Source organism: Melopsittacus undulatus, chromosome 18 (assembly GCF_012275295.1).
Source record: "Melopsittacus undulatus isolate bMelUnd1 chromosome 18, bMelUnd1.mat.Z, whole genome shotgun sequence".
Lineage (NCBI taxonomy): Eukaryota > Metazoa > Chordata > Aves > Psittaciformes > Psittaculidae > Melopsittacus > Melopsittacus undulatus.
In genome coordinates, this window is record NC_047544.1 from 3,258,698 (window position 1) to 3,279,704 (window position 21,007).

At 57.1% G+C, this 21,007-nt stretch overlaps 3 protein-coding genes across 4 annotated transcripts; 2 read left to right on the plus strand and 1 right to left on the minus strand.

Moving 5' to 3' along the window:
- Window positions 1–24: 24 nt before the first annotated feature.
- On the plus strand, window positions 25–2,337 carry LOC117437126 (lymphocyte antigen 6D-like). Its single transcript, XM_034070407.1, has 3 exons — window positions 25–277; window positions 1,521–1,634; window positions 2,048–2,337. Exons 1-3 carry the CDS (start codon window positions 52–54, stop codon window positions 2,251–2,253), a joined length of 546 nt encoding a protein of 181 aa, XP_033926298.1. The 5' UTR covers window positions 25–51; the 3' UTR covers window positions 2,254–2,337.
- A 675-nt stretch (window positions 2,338–3,012) lies between these two features.
- PLEKHA2 (pleckstrin homology domain containing A2) lies at window positions 3,013–17,213 on the plus strand. Of its 2 annotated transcripts, none has more exons than XM_034070542.1 (12): window positions 3,013–3,080; window positions 7,999–8,162; window positions 8,481–8,537; window positions 9,136–9,184; window positions 9,752–9,849; window positions 11,018–11,164; window positions 12,863–13,009; window positions 13,238–13,306; window positions 13,384–13,454; window positions 13,658–13,721; window positions 14,333–14,410; window positions 14,660–17,213. In XM_034070542.1, exons 2-12 carry the CDS (start codon window positions 8,022–8,024, stop codon window positions 14,975–14,977), a joined length of 1,239 nt encoding a protein of 412 aa, XP_033926433.1. In that variant the 5' UTR covers window positions 3,013–3,080; window positions 7,999–8,021; the 3' UTR covers window positions 14,978–17,213. The 2 variants fall into 2 exon arrangements, with proteins under 2 accessions (XP_033926433.1, XP_033926432.1); XM_034070541.1 differs by lacking the exon at window positions 3,013–3,080 and adding an exon at window positions 5,439–5,509.
- Window positions 17,214–18,527: 1,314 nt separating this feature from the next.
- On the minus strand, window positions 18,528–19,780 carry TM2D2 (TM2 domain containing 2). Its single transcript, XM_034070476.1, has 4 exons — window positions 19,597–19,780; window positions 19,424–19,511; window positions 19,067–19,182; window positions 18,528–18,951 (listed from the first exon to the last, which is right to left on the minus strand). Exons 1-4 carry the CDS (start codon window positions 19,764–19,766, stop codon window positions 18,738–18,740), a joined length of 588 nt encoding a protein of 195 aa, XP_033926367.1. The 5' UTR covers window positions 19,767–19,780; the 3' UTR covers window positions 18,528–18,737.
- Window positions 19,781–21,007: the final 1,227 nt, after the last annotated feature.

Consider the following 21,007-nt stretch of genomic DNA (forward strand, 5'->3'; position numbering starts at 1 on the left):
GGGTTTAGGCTCCATACATTAGGCAGAGGGACTCTAATAACCCTCCTGGCCATGGGGAAAGGCTGGGATGGAGACTGCCCAAGTGCGGGGATGACTCCTCTGGGCTCTCCAGATGTGTCCAGAGCATCTCCAGATGTTCCTAATGCTTCTCTTTGGAGGGGTCATGCCCAGCTTGGCTGCTGCAAATGGCAAGAGAAGGCTTATTCTGAATGGCCACGATCTATGAGAGGCACCAGTGTTGGAGATGGAGCCGGTCCCCAAAGCAGAGCCCAGCCTGGTGAGTGTGGGGAGATCCAATGCTCTGCCCATGCCCTTGGGATCCGTGTCCCGTCCTCCCCGGCTAAGATGGCATTAGGCAGGGGCTGCAGTAAGTGCGTTATCCCCAGCCCGGTGATCCGATATCCCAAGCAGATTAGCTCTAAGACCTTAAGACAAAACAGGCTCTGTGCATCCTGTGCCCCGCACAGCCGGGATGTCCGCCCTGAAGACCCTGCTGGCCCTGGTCCTCGTCACATCCTTGGCTGGATACAGTAAGTGTCCTGCGGCCCAAGGCAGTGTTGGGAGGGGGGGAACACTGTAGGAATGCTGCTCTTCTGCTTGCTGGGTGCCCCCATCCCTGCCCTGCTGCTCCCATCCCTGTGGAGAACCGGCATTCCAGTGGGATGTTGGCACCCAAAAGAGCATCCTGCTTTTCACATTGCCATCCAGTGCTGTGGAGGCTCCATCTCTGGTGGAGCAAGGAGGTACCTGAGCCATGGAGCAGCAGCTTCTCATCACTAGAGAGGTGTTTCTGGACCAAACTGTGGCTCCTCAAAGGTGGAATCACAAAGAGGCACCTCAAAGGGCAGGAGGGCAGTGATGCTGCTTGAGCAGTGCCATGGGCAATGTCAGGATGGTTGGGACAAGAAAAGATGAACCATGACGGTGTTTTGGGCTGAAAGCGGTCCCGTTGGCGAAGCCAGGGTCAGTGTGGGTTAACGGCATCTGAAATCCCAGTTTTCCATCGGTTTTCCCAGGGGATGGAGGTGGGAGCTCTGGCCTCTCGCAAGCGCCTCTTGCCACGAGAGGGCTCTGCTCAGCCAGCAAAGATTTGACTCCCAGTATCAGTGGGAATATCCATCAAAACCAAGAATTCCTCATTTCAGGCAGGAGCAGGAGCTTTAGATCTAGGTTTGGAGGGGGCTTTGCCTGCAGGAACTTAGCGCTTATGCTATTGAAAGTCATTAAATGATACTATTAAATGATACCATCACTTTCACATCTGCTCCTCTGGGTCCTAAACAGAGCAGGGACCTCTTCCTGCTGTGTGCTTCCCTCTCCCAAATGATCCAAGAGCTCTCACCACTGCCATCAGCTCTGGCTCACACAGCACTGCAAGACCAGGGGCTGGCTATTGCCTAACACACCTGGGGCTTCCTTTGAGGAGCATCTGGACATGGGTTGGATACGGGGGCTCCGGGATGCTGCTGCTGCTGCTCTCCCTCCTCATCCTCCTCTTCCTCCTCCCCATCTCCACGCAGGTCAAGCGCTGAGATGCCACAGATGTGTCGCATCCAACGAGAACGACTGCAACAAGCAGGGCTCCCACAGCTGCCCCCAGTACGCTGATGCCTGCTCCACAATCACTGCACCCAGTAAGTGCCTGGACTGGGAGGACTGGGTGTGCTGGGGAAGGACCAGAGGGCAAAGAGAAGAAGGGGACGGGTGGGAGCTGGTTTCCTCTTGTCCCTGTGAAGCAGGGATGAGCTATTTGTGTTTCCCAAGTTTTTAGTCCTCAGGAGCATCCTTTTGGTCCGAGGGGACTCACAGCCCTTTGCTGGAATAAGGAAAGTCCTTTATAGCACGGTGCACCCATTCAGAACAGTGTTCCATTTGTTTTCCACATGGGAACAGACAGGGACTGTTCCCAAACCCAACCTGGGATGCAGCTCTTCCTCCCTTCCCTGCCCCAGCACAACAGTTAGGGATGGAAAGGGCCTTGAGACCACGGAGCAGGGAGGATGCATTGGCAGTGCCTGACCCCATGTCCCCTTTGCTCTCCTTGCAGACAGCATCATCAAGTCCTGCTCCTACAAAGCCTTCTGTGACCAGGCTCGTGGTGGTGGCTCCAGTGGGGCCACCGTGCGCTGCTGCTTCAGTGATGACTGCAATGGGCAGCGGGGCTCCAAGAATGGGGCCGGGACCCCCTCCAGGCCCCCCCATGGGCTGCTGGTGGCTGCGCTGGCAGGGATGCTGCTGCTGAGCTGGGTCTGAGTGGTTGCAATGGGGTAGCTGCTTGTTGCCATAGGCTAGGGCCACGGGTCGGGGTTTGCTGTGTGTGAAGGATGGAGAGGCTCAGCTGCCATCACACCAATAAAAGCTGCAGTTGAAATCCGTGTTTGCAGCCCCTGCTCCTCATTTACAGGGATCATGGAATGGGTTGGGTTGGAAGGGACCTTAAAGCCCATCCAGTTCCATGCCTTCCACTAGGCCAGGTTGCTCCAAGCCCCATTTGACCTGGCCACAAAGGGATCAAAGTGACACCCCCAGGAGATCCCCATTCTCTTTTCATCAGGCTTGGCCTCCAAACCCCTCCTGGGTGTGCTCCACAGCTGCCCATCATCATTACCTCCCAAAGTGATCTCATATAGAAGCCCTCCTGCAGCCCAGAGCTGGTCTAATGCAGGCAAAGGGGCCTGGCATGGAAGGTTTTGTGGTTTAAGGAGCAGAAAGGCAGTGCTGGTTGGGGTATGGAGGAGATGAAGCACTGGGGGGGGGTGCAGGATGCTGGGGATTCCCATTGGGATAAGAACAAAGCTCCCAGAGAGTGAAGGAGAATGGTGAGAGTGAGGGGATGATGAAGGGGAAGGATGGTTGGGAGCATGGAGAGGATCTGACTGCAAGGAATGCAGCTCAGTGCAAGGAGCAAAGCGCTGCTTGGAAGCCCAGCCAACCTGTGGGAGTTTCCCTTAGTCATAAGACAAGCAAAAAGGGAACAGGTACTGAAACCGAGCAGGGGCAAGTCTGAACAGAGGAGCAGGAATCCGGCACGCTCAGCTCCAGCCCTGGAGCTGTGGGATGCGGCCGGACCGGAGCCCTGGGTGAGTGCTGTAGGGTGGGAAGCCCTGGAGAGCAGGGCTATGGGGTCCTGTGAGGGTTAACCCCGAGCGGGTGGGATAACACAAGAGGGGAGAGCAAAGCTGCTCTGTGCCTGGTTCTTCTGATGGGAGCATGAAGGATGTTGATGGGATGCAAAGGCTGTGGTGTAGAGGGATGTCCTCCTCCAGGAAGCCCCTAATGGGGTGTCCCTGTGAGTTCAAGGGGGTTCTTGCACCCCCCTACGGGCTGCAGCAGCAAAACCCATTGGGAAAGGTGGGAGGTGAATGGGAATGCTGCTGGGATGCAGGAGGAGCAGCAGTGTGACTAGCTGCCATGTGACTGCAGAGGACACGGTGCTGCTTCAGCCCTGGTGCCAGTCACAAGGCTGAGAGATGCCCTGGTATAAAAATACCCTGTGGAACAGTTTAGTGTTTGCAAAGCAGGCAGGGATGAGAGGGGGGGACAGGGCAAGGCTGGGGAGCTCATTCCAGTGTGGAACACTGGGAGCAGTGGGAAGGGGAAGAGGAAGATGTGCTCGGGGTGGGTGATGTTTTCTATTCTATATATGACCCAGGTGCTGTGGACTGTGCTTCCCTAACGGGTGGTTCTTCATGCTTCGGGTTTTGCTTCCCTTATAGCACCTTCAAAAGCTCTGTGGGAGCTCTTGGTGCTTTCAGGCTCCAGCCCCATCAATGTGTGCAGCTGGGTGAGGATGGGGTTTAGGGTATGCACAGGGAGGGCAAGGAGCAATGCCCAGCTGCACTGAGGGGTGATCCTTCCCTTAGGAGGTACATGAGTGGCAAGGCCAAATCCTGCCATCACACAGAGCAAAGGAGCATCCAGGCTGGAGCCACCCTGGGTATCTCAGCTCGGGTTATGTGTGGTCCCATTGGATCTCTTTGGGAATGCTGGCAGGAGGAGATGCAGAGGGAGCTCAGGGCTGCTTTTCTCCTGATGTAATTGATAATGATGCAGTTTGGGCTGCAGCTCCTTGCAGGGTGTGGGGCTGGGCTGATGGATGCTGCCAGCATCCCACCGGGAATTCCTAGGGAAAAGTAACCCCTTGTGAACAATCAGAACCACAGAATGGAAGGGACCTTAAAGCTCATCCAGCTCCAACCCCTGCCATGGGCAGGGACACCTTCCACTGGAGCAGGATGCTCTCTGCAGCACCATGATTGCTTTCACCCATGGTGGGACAAAGTGCTTTGGGGCCAGATGCAGCTCCAAAGAGGCAGCTGGACCTTTCCCATGGCTGTAAAGGGGGATTTCCTGCTCCCCAAATCCACCCTGAGCTCCAGCAGCAAGCGATGCTCATGCAGGGCCCCAGACTGAGCTGCTCATCCCCATGCAGTGCACACTGAGAGCCTTCCACAGCAGAGTCTTGTGCCTGTGATGGGCAGGAGGCTGCACTCTGCTGTGGTTTCATTGCCATGGGCCAGGAGCACGCACGCAGCCATGGACACACATGGTGGCAGCAGCAGCGGTTGGGCAATCTCGTGTGCCATGGGAGGGGAGGAAAGCTCTGCTCTAAAAATGACCCAGGCCATAGGAAATGCTGGGGGTTGAGGCAATGCGTTATGGAAGGTGATGTGCAGTGAGTGCTGAATGGTCAGGGGGGAAACAGCCTTCAAATGCATGCAATCTGGTCTTGAAATGGAGGAGAGATATCCCCCCTGATGTGTCAGCAGTGAGGGGCACAGAGCTGGGTGCTGGGGTCATTGGTATTGCATGGAGAGGAGCAAAGCTGGTGACAGTCTCTAGGTGGGCACTATGCAGAGCTGGTACCTGAAGGAGCATCACTAACCCTCTGTGACTGCATCACCCCATCAGGACCTTTGGGGTGTGGGTGATGGAACTGGATGACTGACTGTGATGGAACTGGATGAGCTTTAAGGTCCCTTCCAACGCCAACCACCCTATGACAACTGGTGGTGGTCAACCCCAGCCCAGGGCAGGAGCTGGGTGCATGCTCCCTTGCTCGTATTACCCCAAATGCTGCTGTGTTTGATGTCCTGTGTTATGGCATTATTAAACCCATAACTTTGGGAGCCCCGGGGCTGTGTCACGGTGAGGACCTCCTCAGCCAGGACCCCAGCGCTGCTCCTGCAGGGGAACGCACTCGGTGCTGCTCAAGGCGCATCCCGATCCGGAGCAGGACCCGTTTGGAGAGCGTTGATTTACGGAGCGGTTTTGGTCGGACGGGGGGGGACGGGACCCGAACCCGTGGCCGGGATGGCTCCATCCCCACACCGCAGCCGGTACCGGGGCGGAGGGGGGGTGCGGACCGAGGCGGTGTCTCCGCAGGTGCGGCGGGGGGCGGAGGGGCCGCGGGTGCGGACTCACATCCGGGGCCGGGTTTGCTCATGGCAGACGTAATGAACCCGGAACGAAGCGGAGCCGGGAGCCACGCTCCGCAGGGACCCGTGGGGTGAGTGTGGGCTCCCCCGGTGCGGCCCCATCCGCACCGCAAGGCGCTTCCGAAGGGTCGGTCCCTGGTCCATGGGTGCGGGGATGCGGTCCCGGCGCTGCCTGCATCCCGGGGGTCGGGGGAGGCCTCCGAGGCGCTTTGGTGCCGTGGGGATGGCAACAAGAGGGAGGTGGAGAGTTTGGGAGCGGGGTCTTTGCGGGATTGATCCCCCCTTTGGGGCTGCGGGGTCGGGAGCAAGCAGAGGGAGGATGCGGGAGCTGTTGGGAGCGTGTTCCCAGCGCTGTGTGGTGGGATGAAGGAGCGCATCCCGGCGGCTCCTAGGCTGCCTTCAACAGGTTCGGTACTTCGTTAGGGCTGGGCTCTGCCTGCGCCGTCTGTGTCAGCCGCCGGATAAGACGTCGGCAGGGCGAGCGCTTTGCAAGACCAGGTAGAAGGAAGTTGTGGTGCAACCGCTGCGGCTCGCAGGCATCGCCCTGCACGGCTGGGGCCGGCTTGGAGCTGGAGGGGGGGCAGCCAGGAGCCCCCATGTAACGGGGGGTTGGGATCATCCCGCAATGGGGCAGCTGGCACAGGCCTGGGAGAGGAGGAGGAGGAGGAGGAGGATGAGGATGCTTGCAGGTGCTGTGGATGAGGTGCTGAGGAGATGCCAATGTCAGGTCTCCAGTTCCATTGCTGCAGGGTGTCCCTGGGTCATGCTTCCATGGCTGTACTGGGAATGCCGGGAGCAGGGGTGATGATGGGGGGAAGCTTCCTGGAAAGTCTGGCTGTGTGGTTGCACACGAGGTCTTTGAGCCAGCTGGGAAGCCCTTCCCAGTATCTCAGGGTGCAGGCGAGAGGTATTTCTGCCATAAACCTTCTTCTGTAGCCTTATTTCTCCCATCATTCCATTAACAGAGCCTGAAAAGGGCTGTGCTTTTTGGTGGGATAAAGCTGGGAAGTCAGTTGCTTCCGAGTCCTGGAAGATCCCATTGAATCAGCATAGGCATCATCCATCAATCACTGCTGCCGGTGCAGTGTCCATCGTGTCTCACAGGGGATGAAGCTGTTTCATGGGCTGACCCCTGTTAGTAAAGGGAAAAGGGGAAGGTTGGGATGCTCAGGAGGTGACCCATGGGTCCAGCACTGCTGCCCCAAGGGGCTGGGGGCTCCTTGCTCTTCCTTATCCCTCTCAATAGCAGGAATCCCTGGATTCTTATTAGAAGGAAGGGAGAACTTGAGGCATTGGGGAATCTGCTTCTGTGAACTCCCACCCCCAAAGAACCCCCCAGAAAGCAGTAAAATGGGAAGCGCCCCCATAACCCTTTACATTGGGACAAATGGGTTGCTCCAGAGCTGTCTCCACTGCAGCAGCCCCATTTCCCTGATACCCATCTCTGCAAGGCTGGTGATAAAGGCTGATCCTGCCACCTCTACCTTACAGCTGCAGCACAGCTCTTGCACAACACTCGCCTCTCAGGGCCCCTCTCAAGAACACTGTTTCCTCCTTCTTGTGCATGACACCTTCTATTTGTGCAGCTTCTGCTATGGGCACCTGCACCAGTCCCTGTCTTCCTCCAGAGACACCACACTGGGGTCACCGCTGCCTCCATCCCCACTGTGGTGATGGCGCAGAGACCCCATTCCCAAGCAGCCCTATGGAGGATGCTGTGCCCAGGGGCTCCCATCCCATGGCTGTGCACCTCTGGGCAGCACTGGTGCACAGAGCCGGTGGCACAGCCCCATGGTGATGATGGGGCATTGTTTTCCTGCGGACTCAGCATCACAGCTGCATGGATTTGCTGCTTGGAGCTGCAGATTGTTCCACATTTCCTGGGCTCTCTCTGGCACCACATCCACTTTGGGATTCCCTTTGTTACGGTTCCCAAGGACCTGGTGTCTTGCATCCAACCCTTTATGGGGTGCCCCACACTGCTGAGCAATCAGAGGGCATCTCTGTGGGATGCAGACATTGCTGTGATGAGGCTGTGACTTGTCATTGCCTTCACATCACAGCGACTGTGGTGCTGGGATTGAGTCCATCTGCACCTCCCAGTATTCCCAAGGCCTGGAGCTCCTGGCTGGGCTGTTCTGGTCCTGCTCCATGCCCTGGGGCAGGAATGCTGCACCCTCCTTGTCACACTGGGTGATGCTTGTGCTTGGCAGCCTCCCCATGGAGCAGTTTGGCTTTGCTTCCCATGTGTTAATCCAGGAGGATGGGGAGAGGCAGCCAGAGGTTTGGATAAGGCTGGGAAGTGGGACCTGCAATGGGATGTGAGGCAGAGGAGGGAACCCCCACTCCTCCTTTGAGCCTAGTGTGGGTTTTTGCACTGTGTGGTCGCAGTGGGGCTGGGGACTGATGCTCATTTCTATGGGGACGAGACGCTTATGGAGATGAGGTTATCCCTGCCCTCTCCCTCTTGTTAGCTTGGCTGCATCCCAATTGGTGTTGATGCATTGGGATGGCTCCCTATGGAGCAGAGCACCCACCTGTCTCTGTCCCTGCTCCGCAGGGTGATGTGAGAAGGAGCCCGGAATGCCGTACCTGGACCGGCAGAACCGTATCTGTGGCTTCCTGGACATTGAGGAAAATGAGACCTGTGGCAAGTTCCTGCGCAGGTATTTCATCCTGGACACCCAGGCCAACTGCCTCCTGTGGTACATGGACAACCCCCAGGTATGATCCATGCTGCTCCCAGCTCTGCATCCGTGGATGCTCTAGTAACAGGAAGGGGTTTTCCTCATCGCCTTGGAAGTGGTGTCGTGCTGCAGGCATCAGACCTGGTGCTTGGTGGGGATGGAATCTGTGCTGCTTGTGTTAGCATCTGGAGCTGCCCCAGTGCTTGCAATCGAGCCCAAAAGAGCTGGGTTTGGAGCAGTGTTCCTGAGGAGCACCACACAGTGGGTTCCTCACTAAAGGAAGGGGAGATGCCTGTAGGGATGCTGATGGACCCTGGTACCTTCACCCTGTCATTTAACTCCCATTGCCTTGCAGAACCTGGCCATTGGCGCGGGAGCCGTTGGGTCTCTGCAGCTCACCTACATCTCCAAGGTAATGTCCCTGTTATCCCTGTATCTGTGTGGCTTTCCTGGGATAGGCAGCGGCTCCTCCTGCTCCTGCAATGGGAGCCTGGGTGCTAAAGGGCAGCACCCTGAAGGATGAGTCCTTTTGGAAGCTGTTTGAGTGTCTTAATGGCATTATCCATCTTCCATGGGGAGGCAGGTAAAGTGCAATAGGTAAGAGCCTATTGGTGACTGAGAGGCAGGGATGCGGAGCCGGATGGAGCATGGGGCAGATCTCCCTGCTCCTGCTGAATCATGACTTATAAACTAAGCACAGATGAAGCAATAGCAGAGCTGAACCTTCCCCATTTCACTCACAAATTCCATATGTTTTGGGCTACATGGAAGTTGCTGCAGGACAAGGTTTCGGGCACAAACTCAGGGCTGGGTTGTGCTTTAGCTGCCCCTGCTCCTCATTGCCCTTCCCCTGGCTCCATGCTCATTGCTGGGGGAGCAGGAAGCATGGCCTGGCTTGGAGCTGGGGGAGCAGCAGCTTCCCCTCCATCCCAGGGATGCGCATGGAAGCACTCAGCTCTCCCATCACATTCCATCACCTTCAGTGTTGTCCTCCCTATGCTCTGCTGCAGGTCAGCATCGCCACCCCGAAACAGAAGCCCAAAACCCCGTTCTGCTTTGGTGAGTGAGGGGACCCCGGTGGGTGCTGTGTTATGGGTGCCCCTTCCAGAGCCCTCCCTATGCCTATGGGACCTGCCAGCACTGGTCAGGAAGGGAGGGTGATGCTCCCCTTTGGTCCTGTCACTGTGACCCCCATTCAGTGGGGAAGGCAGGACCTTGGGGTCCCCTTTGTGGTGGTTCCCTGCCTCTGCTGTGCTTCCCAATCCCTTCCATGTGCCCCATGTGCAGTGCAGGGTTCTCTTCCATCCTAATGCCTGCATAAGCTCCTGTTCTTGGTGCCTGGGACTGGGGTTTTGTGTCCCATCCAACCCTCTGCTTCATGTATGAGCCATGAGCTTGGGTTTAAAGCACCAGCAACGACAGCACAAGCACATACTTGTCCCAATGGAATGGCGTTGCCTTTACAACACTTCCCCACATGGGATATAGCCCAAGATGCAGAATTCCATGCGAGAGGTTGGGACCGATACCCACAAATGGGAATGGAGTTGGGAGAAGCTCTTTGATTCACTGTTCATTGTATTTACTGATGCAAAGCTCTGCATTCCCTGGCTCCTCTCTCCATAGTCATCAACGCCTTATCCCAGCGCTACTTCCTCCAAGCCAGTGACCAGCAGGACCTGCAGGACTGGGTGGAAGCTCTGAACAGGGCCAGTAAGATCACGGTGCGTTGGGTTCTGCTCCAGCTGGCACCAATGGCCCCTGCCTGGATGGGCCCCTTGGATCAGAGCCTGCTGCCCTAACAGCCTCAAGCTGCACCAGGCTCTAGGATCCTCATTGTGACCCCACTCAAGTGTCTGCCTTCAGACAGGGGATGTTTCCCATTCCCCCATCCCTAGGGATCCTCCTGGTTGGGGTTTACTGTGTGGCTGCTTGCTCCTGTATTCACCCTCCCTGCCCAGCTGCTGTTGGAGAGGGGGAACAGTGGCTTTTTCCATGGGGAAGGTCGTGCTGGAGCCATCCCCATCCCATCTGCTCCAGGGCCGTTTATCTCCTGTTGGAGGGAGATAAATCCACTCCAAGGGCATCTTCCTTGTGCTCCACTCCTTTATTTACTCCATTTTCACCCTTTCTGGGTCACGGGGGTTTGTGATGAGCTGCAGCCAATGCCCTGAGCATCACGGTGCCTGCATCCTCAATCTCCTCTCATTTACTGCTGTGTTCATATAACCATGAATTCATGGTCACTGACCCAGTACCAGCGCTCCTCAGCCCCCTGCTGCTCCTGGCGATGGGGATCCCATTCCCATACAGAGGGAGCAGCTCCATCCAAGTGTGATGCTCAGGACCGGGGGCATGGGGGGGTGTTCCTGGGGAGAGATTGGGGTGCTGCAGTTAGCACTATTGCCATGCTTAATGCTAGCAGGGGTTTATGAGACCGTGCACTGAAGCATGGAGTGTAAAGTGTAAGGGAAAATCCCAGCAAACAGTTAAGGATTGGGCCTTATCCAATAACTTCTTTCTTGGTTTAAAATCACTGTGGTGCAGTCGCTGTGGGGAAACCAATGGGCAAGAGCAGACCTGGCTGCTTTGGTCTCCAAACAACATTAAATGCCACAGGCTCAGCACCATGGGCTCAGGACACTCAAGATTCAGTGTGTGAACCCCCTGCAGCTCAGCCAATGGGCTCGTCATTAAGCCAGGCTGTAATTAGAGCAGGGCAAGTGAGGTGATGCTCCATGGCTCTCACACCTCATCTCCCACCATTGCCTCCTGCAAACCCTAACTGGGGTGGCTTGTCCATTGGGTGGGTTTTACAGGGACATTGCTTCACTGGGGAGGATGGAGGTGATGGTCCCACCGGAGCCTTTCACCCCTTTCCTTCTCCAATAGGTGCCAAAGGGTGGGAGCATCCCAGTGGCCACAGAGATCACGAAGCCTCCAGTGGTGCTGCAGGCGCAGGAGAGGAAGCCACAGGTTGCCTACAAAACAGAGATCATCGGGGGGGTGGTGGTCCACACACCCATCTCCATCACCCAGGTGAGCAGGCAGGATCCCCATCCCAGGGCTGCAATCCCTGTGATGCCAGCGCCCTGCTTTGGTCTCTGTTCCATGTGCTTTCCCTAATGGGAATGAGCAGCAAAGGTGGCAGGAAGGCGGCTACAGGGATGCTGGAGAGGGGCTCTGCGTCAGGGATTGGAGTGATGGGACAAGGGGTGATGGGTTCACACTGAAGCAGGGGGAGTTCAGGTTGGAGATAAGGATATAAGCTCTTCCCTGTTATAGGCACTGGCACAGGGTGAAGGCTCCATCCCTCACAGTGTTCAAGGCCAGATTGGGTGCCATGGTTCAGTGTGAGGTGTCCTTGCCCATGGCAGGGGTTGGAACTGGGGGATCTCAAGGTCCTTTCCAACCCAAACCTTTCCCTGATGCTGCTTTGGGCTCTTGGTTTGCACTTTCATTTCTGCAAACCCTTCCCCACTGTTCAGCACTAAGGGCTATATAAATAGCTGCACTTAGCACCCTTTGTCCCCTCTGAAGCCTGAAGAGATGAGGTGTGAGGAGGAGGAGGCTACAAACATCCTGACCCATCCACATCCCCCATTGAGGCACTTGGGGCAGAGGGACCCCAAAGCCAAAGGCAGGGATCCATCCCTTCTGTGCCCCCTTCATGGCTGTCGGTGTCCCCCACCTTTGGGCACCCATCTGGCGCCGGGTCTCGCTTCAGTTCTTATCAGCACTAAAAATAGAGCAGAGGAGGAGGTGGTTGCAGTGGTTTTCTGCTGTCTGCAGATGGTTGGCAGCAGCTCTGGCACTTTTCCTCTTTGTCTCTGTGGGTTAAAGCTGCTCTTTCCTCCTGCCTTCACTCTGTCCCCTCCAGCAGCACCAGCTCCATCCTCACACAGCTCCTCTCTTTCCCAATGGGTTTTAGAGCGGGGTCATCACTGCTGGACCCACCAGCAGCATCCCTCCATCCTGGGTGTAGTGATCCCTATTGCACTGGATCTGCCTTTGGACACGTGTTTCATCTCAACCATCCCTTGCACTACCAAAGGGAAAGGGAAGGTGCTACCAGGGGCAGGATGGAGGAGCCAGGGGTGATGTTGAGAGCAGGATCTGGCCCTTGGGATGTGTTGGGGTGAGCCCAGGGATGGGTGCTGGGCCATGTGTCCCTCTGCATGAAGGTCTGGTTTTCTGCCCGAACTCCAACCATCCCAGCCTCTTTTGAGAGGGTTTGGCTGTGGAATTGTGGAGACTTCGCTGCTTTCCTGAGTGTATTCCCACAATACATCCCCTTGTCCGGTTGGAAAGCATCCCTGCTTTCTAACCTGGATTTGCCCAGCTCCAGCTTCCTTTGCTCTGCCTCCCATTGCCAGATGAAGGAGCTCCTTGGGCCTTGTACCCCCTAGAAGGTCTGTGCTGCAGTGGATTGACCTCTCAGTATGGGATAAGCCAGGCAGGGAGGGGATATCCTTTAACCCCATTGCTGCAAGGGCTTTTCTGCAGCCCTCAAATCACTTCTCCATCACCTTTCCAACTTCTTCACGTTGCTTTTAACACATGGACACCAAAAGGATGAGCAGCTCTCTGCATGCAGTGAGACAACATCAGCCCTGCGCTCTGCTTCATCACCCAGGCATTGCAACCAGCCCATGGCTCAGCGCTCACTGCTGCTCCTCCATCCTAGCAGGGACCCCCCATCCCTGCTGTCCCCATTGACTGTGTGCTCTGTTCCAGAACGGGGGGGATGCAGGGGATGGTGGTGATGTGGCTGCGCACCCACTGCTGCGGCGCTCGCAGAGCTACGTCCCCCCCTCGGCCACCAAGGCACCGGCTGGGCCACCCCCGCTCAAGAGTGGCTACTGCGTGAAGCAGGGGAACGTGGTGAGTGCTGGGGTGCAGATAGAGGGGGGGGCATGGGCTTCCTGCACCCCTCTAGGCTGGGGATGCCGCACGGATGATGGAGGGATGATGGAGGGATGATGGAGGGATGATGGAGGGATGATGCAGGGATGCCGCAGGGATGATGCAGGGATGCCGCAGGGATGCTCCGGATGCAGGAGCAGGCAGCACGGAGCTCAGCACTGAGCCGTTTCCTCCTCTTTTATCCAGAGGAAGAGCTGGAAGCGCCGTTACTTCGTTCTGGATGAGTTTTCCATCAGTTACTACAAGTGTGAGCAGGTGAGCAGCCCAGGATGCTCCACAGGGACACGTCCCAGGCCAGCCAAGCCCATCAGCATCTCCTCTTGCCTCCGCAGGACAAGGAACCCTTGCGATCCATTCTCCTGAAGGATGTTTGCAAGACCCATGAGTGCCTGGTCAAGTCTGGGTAATGCTCTGTCTATGTTGCCCTGGGTCTGGATGGGGGGTACCTGCAGACAGCAGAGGTTGGGGTGTGTGTGTCACTGGAGGTCTATGGGGAGCTGGAGTCTTCCCAAACCCCAATGAGATCCAAGTTTTCCCCTTGGATAAACCCAATCACTTCCCATCCACAACAGTTTCCGGGCAGTGAGTGCCTCTTTCTGTCCCTAGCGACCTCCTGATGCGGGACAACCTCTTTGAAATCATCACAACCTCCAGGACCTTCTACATCCAGGTGAGCACCGGGGCCAGTTGTGTCTCTGGGCATTAAGCTTTGCTCTCCCCAGCCTGTGCTGCTGCAGAGGGGCTGATCCCCAGCAGCCTCTTACCCCCAAACACCAGATGAGGCTGTGGCATCTTCACCCAGAGCTCTGTGGTTTCAGTTCTCCCCTTGGGCTTATTTATACCAGCAGCGATTTGTGTGAGCAGGAAAAGCAGAGCCCAGCACAGGCAGATCCAATGAGCAGGTTTTGCCTGCTCCCTTCCATTGCTGCAGACAGCAGCACACTGGGGATGCTGCATGCTTGGTACCCAAAGAGCAGCCGATGTGCGATGCTGCGGATGCAGGTCCCTATGTGCATGGGGCTTATGGCAGACACTAACCCAGTTGGTAACACCCCAATTCTTGTCCCTTAACTGCTTTATCTATTCCTGATATGAAAATGCCACGAATGGCCCATGTTCTACAGGGGAAGATAAGGTGTTGTGGTGATGTTTAAGCAGGGATATTAGTGCCAAGCCTAGCGCAGCCTGCCCATCTATGGGTCCGTGTGATGGGGATCAGGCCCGGTGGCACTGGGGGCTTGCAGGGAGGCAAAGGCTCACTGCGGCTGGTGTGTTTTGCAGGCAGACAGCCCTGAGGACATGCACAGCTGGATCAGAGCCATCACAGGGGCAGTCCAGGCCTTGAAAACCCGTCCCAGGGTAGGTCACATCCCTTCTGCTTCGTGTTTGGTGCCAAAGGAGGATTGTGCCGATGTAAGAGACGCTTACTTAGAACAGGACTGGCACGATCCCTGCTCTGCACTGAAGCATGAGCAAGAGCCCAACTGATGGCAAAGAGCTGCTTAATTCAGACTTCCAGCTTGCTTAGGGCTATTCTATCCCCTTTCAGTGCGTAAAGAGCCCAGTGCTGGTCCCCAGCCATGCACAAACCCACCTCTATCCTTGCAGGAGATGTCCTTCATGCGATCCACATCCATGGGGAGACCCGGGGGCTCCTCATCCCAATGCCAGCAGAGGCCGGTGGTGGAGGAGCGGAGGGTGCTGGGCCGGGCCCCCACCAGCTCCTCCTGGCAGCCCTGGACACCAGTGCCGGGGAAGCAGCCGGAGGTGCTCCGGGACTCGCTCTTTGCACCGGTCCCTATGGAGCACGGTGCCGGAGCCGCACCGGGCACCCGCGTGCGGCACAAGTCGGAGCCGCAGCAGCTCAAGGAGAAGCCTTTTGCCTTCGACCTGGATGATGAGAGCATCCGGACCTCTGATGTGTGAGCGGGGCCATCCCTGGCTGCCGGGGTGGGTTGGGATGTGCAGTGTGCCCAGGATGCTCCATGTGTGCACTCAGGACCCAGGATGCTCCATGTGTGCACTCAGGACCCAGCTCACCCCCATCCTCTCAGTGGGGTGAAGTGGCCCCATCCCTCCATCACTTGTGATGCAGGATCCGGCTGGACCCGCATCCCAGCGCCCTGGGGAGCCGGGTCCTGCCTGCTCCCCACCCAGTGCCTCCGTGGTTCAGAAGCTGCCTCTGTGCTGGTCCCCAGCATGGCCTGGATGAGAGGGGGCATCTCCTGCATCCTCATCATTCCCCCTCCAGAACCAAGCATGGAGGAAGCATCAGGAGGTCTTGGAGGTGGGAAGGGGAGTGTGGCCTTTCTCCTATTTGGGACAAACCCCATTTTTCTCCCCTTTTGTGCTGCTCATCAGCTGGGCAGAGCTGCCTGTGCAAGGACACATTCCCTAAGAGAGCAGCTCTGCGTGCTCTGGTGCATTAACATCCTGGTTGGCTTTTAATGATACCCTTTGGAACCTGTGGCCGCTGTTAAACCCCAGCCCTGGCTCAGCTCCTCCAAAAGGCTTCATGGTACCTCTGGAGCAGCAGCGGCTCTGGGGATGCTCAGGGATGGAGTTGGTTTTGCTCTGGGTACCAGGGAGCCCTGCCTGGGGTGAAGTGCTTTGAGCAAACAGCAATGAAACGGGTGTTTAATGGCACCGGGAGGCCTCATTGCTGCTGCCTTGATGTGAGAATGAGCACAAGTCTTTAGAGCAATGTGAACTTGGCATCTCCATACCCAAAACAGCTCCTGTAGCAGGTGTGATAAATAGTGTAGATTCAGGTATTCCCTGGGCAATGAGATTGTTATCCTCATCCTGAAAAGCGTGTGCAGTCCTTGGGTACCAGTGAGGATGCAGCTCCCCATCCCTGCTGTCAGCATCAGTTGTGTTGGTGTGACCTGAGGCCCTCAGGGCCGTGGGTTGATGATCTTGGTCATGTCCTTGCACTGTGGAAAGCAGCACATGGAGGGGTGGGAAAGGTTTCCTCTGTTCTTTTGTTTTCCTTTCTTTTTCCTTGTCACAATGTGTTCTCAGCTCATAGATCCGGTGTGTCCCTGCCCTTCCCAGGGCTCCAGCTCAGCCTGGCATGGGGCAGAGCTTTAGCAACTGAGCTCTGATGAGCCTGAGCTTAGCAAGGTTAAAACTGCATCTGCCTGCATCAGGGGGGGGGGGGCTAATCCAGCCAGGCAGCCTGGGGAGGCAGTGACAGGACCCCCTGTACACTCAGGGGGTGCATGGAGATGCTGGAGAACACTGAAACTATGAAAGCAAGCAGGAATCAATGCAAACGGGACAGGGTGAGTGTCTGTTATTTAACTGTAGAACCCTCAATGATGCTCTTCCTTCTTTTGGCTTTATTTGTACCAGCGTTTGAGATTTTAGGCTGGCTTGGCTCCTGATGTGATGCTTCAGGAATGGGTTAGGGATTGGGTCAATCCCAGTCCCAGCACTCGGTGCTAGTGCTCTGGCCTCCTTTCTGGATGCCCCACATGCAGAGGGATGGGGTTACCTTGTGCCAGGCTTCAAAGCTGTGCAGTACCAAGTGTTGGTGTTGCTTGGTAATTGCAAAGCTTCCCGGGGCCTGGGATGGGAAAGCAGAAGCTTGTTGCACAATTAGGGTTAATTATCCAGGAGGAGAAACTACAGCAGCTCCATTGCTGTTGCAACATCCCTGTTTCTCATTCCCACCCTCCCCACATCCCCAGGACAACGTGAAGGCTGAATGTGAGACAAACGTGTCCAAAGCTGAGCCAGGCTCCAGCCTCGCTGTAATATGGGTGGTGTTACAGGGAGGAATTTCTCTCCCATCCCAAAGGACCAAGCAAGTGCAAACAGACCCCGATGGAGCTTTGTGGTGATGTCTGAAGCAAAAGTGCTGTCCCCATCCCTGTGTGTGCTGTGGGTTTCCTGCTTTCCTAGGGATGCATGCAAGGTTTGGGGTGTCTGGTGTGGGGAGAGGGGTGTGCAGATGGGTTTGCTCTTTGCTGTGGGAATGGCAGGGTGGTTTCAGCCGTGGATTCAAGTGCTCTTAGTGCCATGTGCCTCGCGTGAACAGTGCTGCATGGTACCGGTACCCACCTCCATCCCTCACCTGCAACTCCTGCAGGAGATGGAACTCCCCTTTTTTCCCTGTGTTTTTGAATAAAGAAGGAAATCCCAGTTGCTTTCCTAGGCTGTTTGCATTGTGTCTGTTGGGTGATGTTTGCCAGGAGGGGCTGAGCACCAGCTTCAGCAGGGACAGAGACTAACCCCATCCCTTGCTCCCCAGTGCGGTCCACAGCAGCCTGGTGCACGAGAGGAACGTGATGTCCTGCTGTTGGCTGGCAGCTGCTGGGCTGAGGACGTGGGGGATGCTCATAACAATGGGCTTTTGCACATGGGATTGTTGGGATCTCTCTTCCTGGCTCGCTGTGGAATTCTTTCCCCACCGTGGGCTTTTCAGCACCGTTGTTCCAGTGGCCTGAGGAATGTGGAAGCTTCCCAATGGAGCCTCCCCCCCATCCCCCCTGCCCTGAGACCTATTGAAACCTGCCAAATGCAGATTACTCGTGACCTAAATGGGATCTAATCCCCATTCCCTAAAGAGGAGGCGTTGTTGCAATAAACCACAAACCAAAACTGGAATGGGCAGCATTCCCAGCTCTGTTGGAGGCAGCAACAGGAGTAACAGAGGCAGAAATGAGACAATGGGAGGGTGCTCAGTTTGCAGAACCATGTGAGAACAGCACATGTGCATCTGCCGAGGTTTACATCAAACGGGACAGGATTTGTGCACGTACGGATTTTGTGTGTGGTTCTGGCTGTGCCTTCACTGCAGCTTCCTCTTCCTGTTCTTAGTCAGCTCAGTAGCTCTCAGCCTGCATCTGGTGGGGCTTCTTCCTCTTTTGGCTGTCAGGCTGCTTGAAGCTCCCGCTCCCTTTGGTACCAGCACCCTGTGCAGTGGGCTGGAGCTGGAATGGGCACATGGATGGGAGCTCCAGCCTTTCCCTGCAGCTCTGGGTGGAAATGAGCCCTCACCCTTTTGCCTAAGGAGGCAAAGCTGGGATTGAACAGGTTTGTAAACCACAAATGGTCACCACTGCAGGGTCATGGGATTTAAAGAACATGAGACAGGGGAGGAGGAGGTCATTTAAATAAGCCCTGTACCACTCTGGAGTGGTCACAGTGTCCTGTGGCTGATGTTTCTGCAGTAGGAGCATGGAGTTACATCAACAGATGCAAGTGCTGCTTTTGAGAAGCCTGGGTAGTGACTGTGATGGCTGCACCGTGGCTTTGCTTGCCTGCAAGAGAGCACAAAGTGATTCTCCTGCTCAATCTAAGCCAGGAAACATGGGTTTAAACCAATAATGTACAACTCATCCCTTCAGCAGAGCCTCTATAACATCGTGTTACTCAACTTGAAGGGTTTGCAAAGCCCAGGACCACAAACCTACACACCAGTGCCTGTATCTCCGGGTGGCTCTGCCAATACTGAAGGGATGCGGACTCCGCTTCTTCCAGCTTTTATTAAGGATCTGTTTGACCACCTTCAGATCCAGATTACTTCAAACAAGCAAAATAAGATCCTGAGCAAATCCATGTCCAAGGTTTGTACATTAAGAGGAGTAATAGCTCTGCACGTCACGTTCCAGCTTTGGTGCGAGGCCACCGTCTGTCCTGATGCCATAGGGTCCGTATGTCCAGCCCCTCAGCTCTCTCAATACACCGTGCACCAGTTGCTGCCGTCGCTGGGCATCAGCCCTCCAGTGATGAGCAGAATCAGATCCACGAACCACCAGATCCCCAGCCCGCCCAGGGTCAGCAGCTTCCCCACGGCGGTGCCGGTGTGGCCGAGGCAGAACCGATCCACTCCGAAGCACCCCAGGAAGAAGGAGTAGAGCAGAGTGGTGATGAAGTAGTGCCCAGTGTACCTGCAACGGGAGCTGGTTCCTTACCGCGGGGCTCCCTCCGGCGGGGGGCCGGGAGCGGTGCAGCCGGCGGGGGAACGACGGGAACGGGAGATGGGCACACGGGACCGTATCGTACTTGACGCAGGGCCGGCTGCCCCGCAGGAAGCTCCGCGGCTCGGCGCACTCGATGCCGTCCAGCGCCCTGCACTGCACCCGTGTGTGGTCAACCTCCCCGTAGGCCTGACCGCCGAACTGGGGTGGCAATGGGAGCTCAGCTCGGAGCCTTCATCCCTACATCCCTCCCTCCATCCATCCCTCCCTGCATCCCTCTCTTCATCCCTCCCTTCCTCCCTCAATCCCTTTCTCCCTCCATCCCTTTCTCCCTCCATCCCTTCCTCCATCCCCCCCTTCCTCTCTCCCTCCATCCCTTCCTCCCTCTCTCCATCCCAACCTCCCTGCATCCCTCTCTTCCTTCCTCCCTCCCTCCCTCCACCTTCACGCAGCCGTGGCCCAGCTCCTGCTGCGCCGTCGCGTTCCCACCGTGGTCCACGGGCTCCTCGCACTCCACGAACTCATCGGGGCTGCGGGGAAGGCGAAGATGAGGATGAGGATGATGATGATGAGGAGGCAGAGGAAGGCGCAGCCCCCCCCCCCCCCGGTGCTCACAGGTATGTGCACAGCACCAGCGGTGCCTGCGGGTCGCTGTATGCCCACGGGGGCTGGTCGGGCTCGGTGCCGTTGTGCGGCAGCCCTCGGGACGCTCCGTGCAGCAGCAGCAGGGTCCCGAGCAGCAGCAGGGCCTGCCCGCACAGCAGCGCGTACCCCACGGCCGCCATGGCGGCGCCCGCTGCTAGGAAACGCTGCCCCGCCGCGGCCGTGATGGCCAATGGGAGCGCGTCGTTTGGCGCGGTGGGCGGGGAATAGGCGCTCGGAGCCAATCAGCGAGAAGGAGGAAGAAGCTGTTGGAAGGGTGTGCGGAGAGACAAAGAGGAAGTGCGCTTTAAGCGAGGAGGTGATTGGCTGCTTGGGAGGGACGGACAGCCTATAAGCGAAGGCGGGGGGCGTGGCCCCGGGACTATGGGGTCCGTTATGCCCCGACGGGAGGGCGCTCTCGGTCCTGATCCCGATCCCGATCCTTGTCCCGATCCCGATCCCGATCCCGGTCCCGATCCCGACCCCGACCCGATCCTGGTCCCAGCCCCAGGCTCCGGCGCAGGCGGAGCTCCGGTCGCTCTGCCCCGCTCCATGTGAGTTGCCGGTGCGCGGTGGAGCCGTGCAGGGCAGGGGTCGGAGCGGGCCCGGTGCCGGTGCCTGCGGAGCGGGGCTCCGGTGCTGCCCGCCCCGGTACTCCCGGTTCCCCACCTGCACACCGGGCCCTCCTTCCGCCTCCCCGGCAGAGTGAACGGTGCTGCCGGGTGGGGGAGCTGCTGGAGCCCGGTTCTGTGCCGGTGCCGGCGGCAGCGCCTCCGTTGGCGACCGGGAGGAGTCCGAGTGGCTTTGGGAAGAGCTTAACGGCTCCGGTAACGAATACGAGCCGAGGCAGGAGCAGGGCAGGGGCTGGGGAAAGCGCCTCTGTCCTCTTGAGCTCCTATGGAAACAAATGGGACTCACTGCCTTGAATGAAATTCCCGTTGATGGGAAGACAGGGAATGGTTTCCAGGGTTGTCCAGAGCATCTCCCTGCCCCGAGGGGGAGCTAAACCAGTTTGGATGGTCAGGGAGCAGCTTGGGTTTATCGTAGTTGGGTTCCTCCTTGTACAAATCCATTGGCATGGGGAGACCCCCTTGTCTTGGCTGCTTGTAGTGCCTGGAGAGCTGTGAGTGAGGACAAGGGCATGCTCTGCTCTTTAAAAGCAGGCTGAGATCTGTTCTTGACCCTCTACATGTGGATGAGCTGTAGATCCTAGGAGCTACACCCAATACAGGATCTAAGAGCTGGGATCCTGTCCTTGACGCTGTACATCCGGACAAGCTGCTGCTGTTTCCAGCATCCCTCCTCTGCCTCATTTTCCCCTCCCTCCCTTAATCCCTCTCCCTCAGTGCCTTGAGATCGCTCCATGGGGAATGCCAAGCCCCGT

What these genes read in the sequence shown, in the direction of transcription:
- LOC117437126 (XM_034070407.1), top strand. Translation starts at nt 52, where the DNA reads ATGGGGAAAGGCTGGGATGGAGACTGCCCAAGTGCGGGGATGACTCCT. An exon ending in CCAAAGCAGAGCCCAGCCTG is followed by an intron (nt 278 to 1,520) that starts GTGAGTGTGGGG and finishes ATCTCCACGCAG; the next exon opens with GTCAAGCGCTGAGATGCCAC. An exon ending in CTCCACAATCACTGCACCCA is followed by an intron (nt 1,635 to 2,047) that starts GTAAGTGCCTGG and finishes CTCTCCTTGCAG; the next exon opens with ACAGCATCATCAAGTCCTGC.
- PLEKHA2 (XM_034070542.1), top strand. Translation starts at nt 8,022, where the DNA reads ATGCCGTACCTGGACCGGCAGAACCGTATCTGTGGCTTCCTGGACATT. An exon ending in CAAAACCCCGTTCTGCTTTG is followed by an intron (nt 9,185 to 9,751) that starts GTGAGTGAGGGG and finishes CTCTCTCCATAG; the next exon opens with TCATCAACGCCTTATCCCAG. An exon ending in ACAGGGCCAGTAAGATCACG is followed by an intron (nt 9,850 to 11,017) that starts GTGCGTTGGGTT and finishes CTTCTCCAATAG; the next exon opens with GTGCCAAAGGGTGGGAGCAT.
- TM2D2 (XM_034070476.1), bottom strand. Translation starts at nt 19,766, where the DNA reads ATGGCGGCCGTGGGGTACGCGCTGCTGTGCGGGCAGGCCCTGCTGCTG. An exon ending in CTGGTGCTGTGCACATACCT is followed by an intron (nt 19,512 to 19,596) that starts GTGAGCACCGGG and finishes CCTTCCCCGCAG; the next exon opens with CCCCGATGAGTTCGTGGAGT. An exon ending in GGCAGCCGGCCCTGCGTCAA is followed by an intron (nt 18,952 to 19,066) that starts GTACGATACGGT and finishes CTCCCGTTGCAG; the next exon opens with GTACACTGGGCACTACTTCA.